Source organism: Malaclemys terrapin, chromosome 10 (assembly GCF_027887155.1).
Source record: "Malaclemys terrapin pileata isolate rMalTer1 chromosome 10, rMalTer1.hap1, whole genome shotgun sequence".
Classification (NCBI taxonomy): Eukaryota; Metazoa; Chordata; order Testudines; family Emydidae; genus Malaclemys; species Malaclemys terrapin.
Genome location: NC_071514.1, coordinates 31,775,406 through 31,787,065, shown reverse-complemented (window position 1 = coordinate 31,787,065; position 11,660 = coordinate 31,775,406). Strand labels below are relative to the sequence as shown.

Here is an 11,660-nt window from a genome sequence, read left to right as displayed (position 1 = left end):
TGGCAAAAGGTCTGATTACATTGAAGACATTGGGAGTTTGCTGCTGACATCACTGGGAGCAGGAGAAGGCCCCTGCATTCTGTTGAAGCTAAGTGCATAGAATGCAAAATCAAGCCCTATATAAATGTGGCTGGTTTTGATTGCATAATTAGAAAAAAAATGCATGTAAGTTAATATTTACAAATAAGACCAGTGTTGTTGCTGTCTGTCATCATTTTAGTTGTGGGGAGTTAACATGCTTACAGTTCTCCTGCAATGTAAAATTACTCTTGGCTGTAATGTCTCTCTAAGGAGCTGCTCTAATTAATGCAAAATACTCTAGTTACTACTTAATAAATACTGAGGCTCTTCTAAATGGCACAAAATTAAGATCCTTTATTTAGCAGTGCCTATAGATGAGGACATGCGTTAACCTTTCAAACACTTGAGCATTCTCTGGCAATGGCATGTGTTATAGAGATGGTGTGAGAGAAATACATAACATCTGGTCTTGGGTGTCAATATTTTGCAGATCAGACCAGAATTCCATTCATGTTCTATGGTTAGTAAAGCTACCAGCAAAGGAAACAGTGCAGAAAATAAACAAATTTAAGAGAAAACTGTGCTGCAAAACGAGAAGCAAAATCCCAAGAATCAGATTTTAGACTCTTGTGGTCTGAGTTTTACTCCTCTGAAAACTGCAACTGCAGCAGTTTTGTTTTGTTAGCTGAGTTTTTATTATGTACCAACTAAGAAAATCAAAATATTAGTGAAAAATTGTTTAATAATATTAGTACCTCCTTTTTTTGGTCCTCTCAATGGAGTTTATGGAGATGTGGCCTTTAGTGAGAGAATTTCTAGTTAGAACTTAAAGAGCTCAAAGTACATAGCTGTATCTCATAATGGTTGGAGATTAATTCAATATTCTATCAGACTTTTAATGGTATCATCCCTCTGTTTGTATAAGAAACAAGAGAATACAGTTCAGAAAGTATAAAATAAATCAATGATTTCCTGTATTTGAGTTTAATATTCCCTTGTGACATACACTGCAAACACACAGATAACCAATATAAATCCAGAAAAAGTACCAAAACCATCCAACCTCTGGTCATACAAGTTGAATTTTAATTCTATCTTTGAAACAAAATGCACCTGCAGTCAGTTAAATTCTAAAGTGCTTTGCTGTACTTTTCCACAGTCTGCGTTGCAGGTATATGACAATTATGGACTGTAATGCATGCTTCAGGACTGGCTTCTCTAGTGTGCTAAACAATGCAAACATTTTCCTTACAAACTCCTGGTAAGACAGCTATATGAATAATGTGGGTGAACCTAAAAACCAGTTGCACTGGTGTGAATCAGGAGTAATGTAAAGACAGTGATAAGTTATCCTCTTGTAAATCCAGAATAAGTCAGATCACAGTCAGACCCCTGAGTATTTGTTCGCTTGCTTTCTTGTGTCAGAGGTGGCTTTCATGCAACAGTTTCCAAATCTGAGTTTTTACTTGATGAATGAAGAGGCAGTGAGGGATGAACTATCCTCAGCCAAGTAAAGCAGCAGTCCTGAGATTTGCAGCTATAGAATTGAACTATTGCCCATGGAATATATGTCCTCATGGAACTGCTATATTTCTCAGGATGCATATAATCAGCTTTCGACCAGAAGCTGATTCTCCCCACCCCACCCCCAATCCCTTCCTCTTTTAAACACAAGTAATATTTCCAAAACTGTATGATAGCTCAGCATGATAAATCCTGCTTGTAAACCCTGAGCCTTTTTCCCAAACCGGCGTGCCAGTGCAACTTGCACTGTAGTGCAAACAGACCCCCCCCCAAAAAAAAAGAGAGAGAGCGAGAGGAAGGTAAAATGAATTTAAATTCCAAAGGGGTTTCAGAGCTGGTTTCCTAGTCCCCGAGTCAGCTATGTGTTTGTGAAAATTCAGCCTTTTTGTCTCTTAGAAAAAAAGGGCTAAATCTACATCGGTGGCCCAGTCTAGGTTTGCTATTCTTTGCATTTTCTATTCAAGTGAATGAGAGTGAATGAAGTGGCCTGGGACCCTTTATTTGATCTACTCAATTGCATAAAGTGACAGAATTCTAATATATTTGTTTAATGCTCTTCAATGGGGCTTTCACTTGCTAGCTTGCAAATGAAGCCTCGATCTGCAAAGTTTTGTCCTTTTTCTTTCTCCCTTTTTTTTTTAGCAGGGGGACATATTTCATAACTTGGGCCATGGTGTGAAGTGATCTCGAGAGGAGTTTTAGACTCGAAAAGTGGGAAATAAAGAAACAGATGTGAAGTTATTGTAAATTCCTATCGTGGGCTCTGGGGCTATTGTAAACCCACTGCAGGCGGTCCAAAGCCTCTCTTTTTCATGCTATAATTGAAACATATTAATTAGATAATTTGTTGTTAGTTTAAAAGAAACAAATACAGCCCCTCCAAGGCTTCACAGCCTGGATTCTTTTTTGCTGTTTTTTTTTTAAATCCACCAAGTGACAATTATATTAAGATTTAAAGATAATTCTGCACAGAAATTTACAAAGATCTAAAGCTCCCGTTCTGTGCTAAGGAGCACTTAAAAAAAAAAAAGAGGGTGTGTGTGGGGGGGTGCTTGTAAAATCCCCTTACAGGGATCGCTTTGAGCTTCTTTTCACGCTACCTGGCAAGATTGCTCAAGACACGATCAGAGGCCATACTTAAAAACTGTGGAAAGAAAATAAATATTCTTTAGTGTCAGAAGGATCCTGGCTCCTTTCAATAGGGTGACTCGATCCTATTGGGTTGGAGTCTGCTCTCACAGCGGACAAAAATAAAATATACCGACTAGAATGTATCCAGACCTTTTGCATTGAAATGAAGCAAAAATCCGAGTGGCCAAGCACGACTGGGTTTTTGCTGGCTTGCCTTACACTCTGGAGTTGGAATACACTCTCCTAGTAAAAAAAAAAAAAAAAAAGCGGTCTGAAATTCCGTGTCACTTACATCAAAATACACTTAGTTTAAAATTTATCAGTGGCCAAAAATAATTGCAAAGCACCCTTGAGTAAGGTCTCCAAACAAGATTCCAGCTCGGGAACCTGTGGTGTGTGTTTCATTTTTCCCCATTGTTGTCTTTTGCTGTTTTATTTCAGATCTGAGTTTATTGACTTTGGACTTGAGCCATTAGCGATTTAACAAGACAAAGCAGTAAATTCATAGGACGCTCTGAATTGCTTATTTGTTGGCATACCTTTGAGATAAGCATCTAAACCTTTACCAAGGAAAGAGCAAAAAGAATGCCTTGTGAGTTTCCTATTAAAATTTAAATCATCAGCACCCATTATGGTCTCTTTCTGGTAGCTTAATATGAAAGACGGTGCTGGACATTGCCAAGAAAACCGTGCATGTGGCAAAATGTAGTGATTGTTTACAGATGTAACAATTGCATTGAATAACATGATTAGACAAGAAAGAGAAATGATTTTAAAGGGGTTTTTTTGCGATTCCTTTTCTAGTAGGGATTATATGGAAAACAGAATCATTTTTAAAGGTGTAACTTCTGTATGGTTTAAAATTACTCTGCAACTGTAACTAGCTGCAGTCCCATCTTCTCAGTTGAGTTCAGATTTCATCTCTGATGATTTTTTTTTTAACTGTTGGATTTTTTTTTAAGAACTCGTAGGAAAATGTAGGTCATCGCTTGTTTAGGAAAAGTTTGTCGAGTTTTGTGTCCATTGATCTGGTGATAAGTTTTGAATGCTTTCTTTAGCTGATCGTGTTGATATAATCGTGGGTTGGACTTGATGAATGAGTTCAGTTGTCCCCCATCTGACAAGCTTTAGCAGCTTCATGCATTTTAATCAGCCCAATGATTCATGTATTTTCCACCTTTTTTTTTTCCTGTGTGTGGGATCCGTTCTTTAAAAAAAAAAAAAAAAAAAAAAAAAAAAGTCGCAAGTGGATTAATTATACTCTACGTTAACCTTAAACTTTTGTCAAGTACCTTACTATATGTCTTTAAGGGAGATAGGGTTGTCACTATCTCTCATATGTCTACATCTATAGACCCATAGAAATGTACCTCTTTAAAACCATTTACAATGTATTCTTGCATCCTGTAGGTTCATTAGAATACAATGTCGGTTTTCTTTTTAATAAGTATTTAAGTATCTCATTGTAATGTAACTACATTATTTGAACGGTCTCGCATCTGAAAGGCTAACACACTAGTTTTATTAGATTATCTCATGAATTTGAATCATGGATTCTCAATAATTTTGTAGAATCCTTGCAAAATCCTAAAAATAAATTAAGAAAAGCACTGGAAACTCTGAAATCCAGATTTCAATGTAGTTTACCTTAATTTTCTTTGTATAAAATAATTATCTGTTGATTATAAAAGATAAAGAATAATACTGTATGTTACCGTTTGTAATCTAGGTGTTTTTTTAATGTTTAGTTAATATAGATTAAGAAAGAACAAGAGCTGACAATTAAAATACTTTTAAGAGGTTTAACTCAAAGATAAAATAGAATGCAATGTTTTATATTAAGGTTTGGCAATATTTGATCTGCCTCTTGCATTACAAAATTCTAATGCTTCTAGTCTTAAAAAGACATTCAGTCCTTTAAAGATGTTTTTAAGTCTGAGTTGCAATCTAGTATTTCAAAGGCTCGTTTATTGTTATAGTTATTCAAGAAAAAGTATTTATGCGTGTGTATTGTGTGCGTGCATACACACACACACAAATATATAGTTAGTATATAGGTATATAATGCACACACATATATAGGTATGAAAAGTGCACATATGTGTATGTGTACACACGTTATATATATGTTACATATGTTATATATACTAATGTAGTCTATGAACTGTAGCTTGATTTCCATTTGGTAGTCATGTGAGAATGACCATCTTACGTAGAAAGCTACTGTATTTTATTAAACAATTATATTTATAGATAATTCTCTTCCTCCTTTGAAAAATGTATGTAGATAATCTAAAAATTGAAATATTGTATTTCCCCCTAAATTAATATTCTTATTTTCCTGGTACAAACTCTTCAAATAGACGAATAAGAAAGTAAATCTGAATTTACATATTTTAATGAGAAAATAGTATTTGGACGACTAGGTTCATAATTTAACATAGACACTTTCTTTTTTTTTTTTTTTTTTTTTTTTTTTACTTTTGTCTTAAAACACGCATGCTGGTAACAAGAACATCAATATTTAAATGTCATGCTCATTCTGTACAAGGGAAAGAGTTAAAAAGGAATTTCTTTACAGCTGCGCTGAACACTACAACGTTTTGTTTTTGTCTTAACTTAAGCAGTTCACAACAGTTCGGTTTCCAGCAAACTACCTAAAACTAGAAAGGAATATAGCAAACAAAAGTGCATGTTACACATTTGATAATCATTCCTATTCACAGACATTTACAGTGTTCCCCAGTCCGCGCTCAGCTTGTCTGAAAAGTTCCAACAGAAAACAGGAATACCTCCCATAGTCTGAACCTGTTGTGGTACTTCCCTACACTTCACCAGTGACTTGAGCAGCTTTACATAAGCTACCTTAGGTTGTCTGCTTGGTAGTGGATTTTTTTTTAAATTATTTTCTTAAATCATAAATAAATAGCTTTTAAAAAATCGAAGTAATCAGAAGGTTAACAGACAAATTAACTCCCCCTCCCCTTCCACCTGAAAATTAAACAACCACATGACAACAGGTACTGCAAAAGAGGACCTCATTTGATTCACAGGACAGATTGAAGTTCAGTATTTACATTAGAGCAGGAGTTTTGTAAACAATATACGTTTTCAGTGTGAACGGATGTCTTGCCATTTGCATGGTTTCCTGTCCTTTTGTACTTAATAGACATTATTGTATACAAATCTGTATCCACTGTGTAACTTCCCCAAAACAAACTATTCGGAAGCCAATGGAACTTTTCAGCCATAGGATGGTAACTGGCTGGCTCTCAAGTTATGGGGACCTGTTTAATACTTTTATTGTAGTGCTGTGATATGTATGGAGATGAGATAGATAGATAGATAGATAAATCTGTAATAGTACATGTTTCATTTTAAAAAGTAATTCACGAGGGGTTCGTGTAGATCCTGCAATCTTTAAACTCTGTGTAAAAAAATAAATTTGAAACGAAATTTAAGCGTTTCCAAAATCCAGCTGATTGGTCACTTGGAAACTGGAAACATTAATTGTTTTCACGAAGCCATCTGCAACCACTTCAAACTGTTGATGGTTTTAAAGACAGGTCGGGTGGAAGAACGTTGCTCTTCCCACACAAAGGAAGGAAAACGGGCAAAGTGTGACAGGGTTGTCTAACTCTCCAGCACTCATTTCGGGGGGAGGAAGGTGCCTTAAGTACCTTTGGAAACTTAGTGATGCAAATGGCACTTTATACACACACGGGGTGTGTGTGGGGGGGGCTAGACACTTTTCGAGTGTTTAAAAGTAAGTTAAGGAACAACCCCCAAACCGACAGGGGCTCGAGCCATTAAACAAGGGTACGCCAGAAAGGCAAAGCGCAGACCGCTCACAGGAATAGCAAACCTCAAGTGTTCCCGCCGGGAGTTTTCTCTCCTCTCGAGGAGCAAGAAAACGCCGAGGAAAGTTGGGAGCGAGCCGCGGGCGGAGTGTCCAGGCCGGGCTGGCCGTGTCAGTGCACGGCTACCGAGTGCAGGGCCGAGGCGGGGCTGGTCAGGGTCTCGCTGGGCGTCGCGGGGCTGCTTTGGCTGGTGGCTGTCTGGGACGAGGTCGGGCTGAGCGAGGGGGGCGAGTTCGAGAGGATGGTGGGGATGGGCGCTGGCAGGGCCGGCAGGGCCGGCACCGCCGCCGGGGTGGGTTTGATGGGCACCGGGATGGCTGGCAAAGTCTGGCCCCCGTGGCACAGGGGCTTGAGGGGCACCCCGTAGGCACTGTAATCGCTGCTGGCCATGGAGATGGGGGTGGCCGTGTCTATCATGCTGGGGCTGTACATGTGGGGCCAGCCGGTGCCAATGGAGCTGCCCACCGTAGTCAACTGGTTGGGGAGCGGGTAGGCGGCCGGCATGGGCTGCATGGCGGAGAAGGCCAGCCCGCCCGGCATCTTGTACTCGCGGGCGATGATGTTCTCGATGGCGAAGGGGTGCTTGAAGCCGGAGGGCTGGGAGACCCCCAGGCTGTAGCCGGACATCTGCGGCAGGTGGGTGCCGCCGGCCGCCAGGGCGCTGAGCCGCAGCTTGGCCTGCTGCTGCAGGTACTGGGCGGCGTCCGCGGGCTTGCTGGGGGCCAGGTGGTCGGACTTGAGCACCTTGAAGCGCTTGCGGCGCCGCAAGAAGCTGCCGTTCTCGAACATGTCCCCGCAGCTCGGGTGCAGCGCCCAGAAGCTGCCCTTGCCCGGCTGGTCGGGCCGGCGCGGGATCTTGATGAAGCAGTCGTTGAAGGAGAGGTTGTGGCGCAGGGAGTTCTGCCAGCGCTGCGTGTTCTCCCGGTAGTAGGGGAAGCGGTCCATGATGAACTTGTAGATCTCGCTCAGGGGCAGCATCTTCTCCGGCGAGCTCTGGATGGCCATGGCCGTCAGCGAGATGTAGGAGTAGGGCGGCTTCTGGTCGCTGTACGTGTTCCTGCCCGGGCGAGGCATCTTCGCTGGGGACCCGCCGAGATCTGCGGAGGGGCGAGCGGGGTAAGGCAGGGGGCAGGCGGGCTACGCTTTAAAGCTGGCCTGGGTGTGTGTGTGTGTGCGGGGGGAGAAGGGAGGGGAAGGGCAGGCGTGTGAGGCACTAATAAGAGACAGATCGGAGTTGATCTCCCAGGGGTAAAAACACCCAAACCCCTCCAGCCCCCGGAGGGAAAGCGATCCGCCCCTCTCCCGAGCTAGCCACCGCGCTCAGCCGCCAAGTTACTTCAGCTGTTTCTCTGCCGGCTGGGGACCCCCTTGCAGCAGGGCAGAGAAAGGCTGGGGACCCCACCGCCCGGCGCAGGGCAGGGAAGGGGCTGGGAGGGGACCCCCCTGGAGCAGGGCAGAGAAGGGGCTGGGAGGGGACCCTCCCCGCCAGCAATGCCCACCTTAAAGTTGCTGGAAGTTGACAGTCCGCATCCGGGATGCAGCTGCGAGTCTGGTCTCCTTGCCCGATTCCTCCTGGTTCTCACGCTCCCTTTCCGGCCGCTCCGCTTAGTTTTAGTACGAGGCGGCAGGGAGCTGGCTGGTCTGTGGGAATCCTCTCGCTCCCCTCCCTTCTCCTCGGAAGGCGGAATCAGGGATCGGGTTATTTCACCCCCAGCGGCAACTGAAATGGAGCAGGGGCTCGCTGGCTTCTCTGCAGCCGAGATGAGCTAAGTACTTGCCTCCATGTCCTTCCTCTAACCATCTGATAGTTTTATGTGGTGACATGGGCAGAAAAGACCCCTGTAGAGGCGCTTCATTAATGTGCCACTTCTTTGCTATCATATGACAATCGCCTTGGGAGGAGGGAGAGAGGGAGGAGGGTGGGCTGAAAGAAAGGCATAATCTGGTTTCATTTACACCTATTTACATGGACACCTTGGGCCAATAGGAATCATTTCCATTTGAAGACAAGGCGAGGGGTGAAAAGGCTCAGCCACCGGAATTGAAGTGTGATGGCACCCGGTAACAGTGTGCGTGCGAAGGTATGCACTAACCTTTCTGTGGACTTTGCCAGGGAGCTTAGTCTGCAATTCACACTTACAAATGGAGCTGCTGAGCAGTGGGATGTTTGACATGGAAATTGCTTGGCTGGGGTATTCTGTTTGTTCTGCATTGTTATCTGATTTGTATTGTTGGCTAACTCAAGGCAAGGCTTTTTCCTTTAACGAGAGACTTTCTCTTTGCCAAGTCAAACGGAGCCCAAGCCTGGTTTCTTAAGGGTTAGGCTGATGAAAATGCAGTGTTGGGGTCCGACTCAACAAACATGTCGAAGTTTTCATTACTCTGTGAGCTACTTCCCCTGAAATTTAAAAAGGAGTGTTTGTTTTGTTACCACCAACGTTTTGGTCTTAACAAAGTTGTGGTCATATTGACAAGAAAAACACCATGGGTTATTTTAGATATCGGAGAGTCTGATTTATGTAAATTGCCTCTCAGTTTGATTTCAGACCTGTGGCAATTTTACTGGATCCCAGGCGATACCAGTAACAGCTGTGACTGTAAAAACAATGTTTAATCATAGTTCCTGTTCTAACCAGGCAAACATCCTTCACACCAATGTATGCAGGACTGTTTAAAGAATTGGATTATTTATCCCCTCTACCTTGTTAACATGTTAAATATGGTTTTAATCTCCAAGCTAGCACAACTCGAAGCGTTCTGTAATGGAAACGTGCATTTAGAGATAAATAATGTGCTGTTGTCTGTGTGCATTGTGCGTGTCTATGTTTATACACACAAGTGTATGTGGATGTATATATTCACACACACACACACAATGTGTTATCCAAATCTTAATAATTACGTTACAGTATGTTGCATGGTCCCGTCTATTAAGGACCCGATCCTGGAAACTGTACTCAGATATGCAGTTGCATTGAAGTCCACGGGTGAACTCAGGACATTAATGCTGCAAGATCAGGCCCAAACGAATGTCTAGGCGCCTGTCATATGTTAAGGAAGTTGTATATAATGTATGTCACCTCTGAGCAATGATAAAAGATGGACACAGTAGGTACAAGCCATGGGCTATGTGAGAAAGATCCTTTGTGGTGTAAAACACACACATCACACACACATATTTCGGAGCTGGTCAATAACTCACCAAAACGTAACTTAAACACGAGGAATTTAGGAGATTAAACAATGTCATTAATATTGAAATGGTTGCAGAGTCTGAGCGCGCCCGCTTGAGATGCAAGCACACGTTTTTCAATATTAACAGAAGTACTTGAAGAAAAGAAAAATGTCACCTTCTTAATTCAGCAAAAATAAGTGAGGGGGGGAGGGGGAGCGCCTGCTGTCCGTCTGTCTGCACGCTGCGATCTGCTGAGAGATGCTCTTTACTACATGGGAATGACTAATCCTGAGACCGGTGGAAAGTTACCGCCGAGCAAGCCTCCCTGAATACTTGCAAGAGTTGTTGAACGCTCATTTCATGCTACAACTGGACGCAAAGCGTTTAAGTTTGTGCTTCCCCCAGTTCAAGTCGGGCTGGACGAGTTCCCTTCTCTGGAAGCCGACGAGAGAATAATGTAAAACTAGTTGTATTTCTAGGGGTCCAAGGAGTGTAATATTTCCTTACTTTAAAACAAAGCCAGCTGTCCTATCCTCCCTACAGAAGACTCTTTGTGCGGAACTCGGGGACGGGCTGTTCAGAGTCAATATTCTTAGTGTTCTCAACACTTAACCCGTCTTGTTTCATTAACAAACTATGAGCTCTTCAATGGCTCCTTTAAATTGCGGGGGGGTTGGGGGGGGGGGGGGAGACTCCCAAGCTCCAAACTTTTTTTGGAGTGGGAGGAGATGTAATGATAAATGTTCGCTAGAGTTTAGGAGAAACCGCCCTGTGAAATGAGCCAAAACTCCTCCTCTAGCCCCTTGGGACAACCAAGGAGAATTCCTGTCTCCCCCCCCCCCCCAGTTTCCAAAACCATTTTTTTATTCTTCTTATTACAATCCACGGTTTGGTTTTTGTCCCAGAGGGACACTGTCAAAATCATTACTCCGAGGAAACATCGGACTAATTAAAAACACGAATCCAAAGGGGGACAAATATTTTTGCCCGATCCCTTTTTCCCCATAAACCTATAAAGATCCAGAAAAATCGATTTCTGCTATCACGTGTTGCTCCGAGTACAAACGATGTGTGTTTTTGAGTGGCCCGATTTTTTTAAGGGTAAAGGGATCTCACAGGAGAAGAGGTAAGGGGTAGGCGAGTGATCTCCTTAATTAATACAGAAGTTTTGTCCCATGTTCAGTGTCAAACAAATGCTAGTCTTGGAAGAGACGCCCGCGCCCCCCCGCCCCAAAATGAAGGATTTAAGTGTAATTTACAGGGTGTGCGTTTCTCGTTTAAAACCAACATTCGGGAAGGGGGAGGAGGGCGAGAGGGGCTGCTTGCAAAGTGAATCAATGCCCATTGTGCGGAAAACCAAAACAAACAGACGCTTTTTTGAAGCCTAATTCAAATAAGGAGCGGAGGGGAAGTGTTGGGAAAACTGTATAAAATACACATAAGTCAATTATATCAATGTGCAAACCCAATGGAAATCTATTTCGTGCAATAGCCATTCACTGTTTCCATGAAGCCCACCCTGGACCACCTTTCTGCATGGAAGGTTCGCAATAGCCTCCTTTCCCACAAGCAGGACCACACACGTTTCCCGATTTGGTAATAATTTATGCTAATTTTCCTCCATAAATCCACAATTCGCTTCAGTGGCAAGCGGGGCTGTTGAGAGAGAAAAAGGAGACAGAAAAGTGACAAATACAATATTGATTTTGAAACCTTCTGTTTGCAGGCAGGTGTGTTGCTTGCAGAGAAAGGGTGGGGGAAGCGAAGAACTTTCCCTAGAATAAAAAAAGAGAAAAGTCCACACTGCGAGAGAATGGCTCACACAACCTTGTTAATATTTACAAAACAGTGGGGACAAGTGGGGATGGGGGAAGAGAAGTACCGGCTTCTTAGGGTTTCCTAGGTTGCTAAACACAATCCCAGGCTCTAAACAAGCTTCCCCCGTTTGG

At 42.8% G+C, this 11,660-nt stretch overlaps 1 protein-coding gene across 1 annotated transcript; it reads right to left on the bottom strand.

Moving 5' to 3' along the window:
• Window positions 1-6,647: 6,647 nt before the first annotated feature.
• Window positions 6,648-7,610, bottom strand: FOXB1 (forkhead box B1). The gene has a single exon (XM_054042866.1). It carries the CDS (start codon window positions 7,608-7,610, stop codon window positions 6,648-6,650), a length of 963 nt encoding a protein of 320 aa, XP_053898841.1.
• Window positions 7,611-11,660: the final 4,050 nt, after the last annotated feature.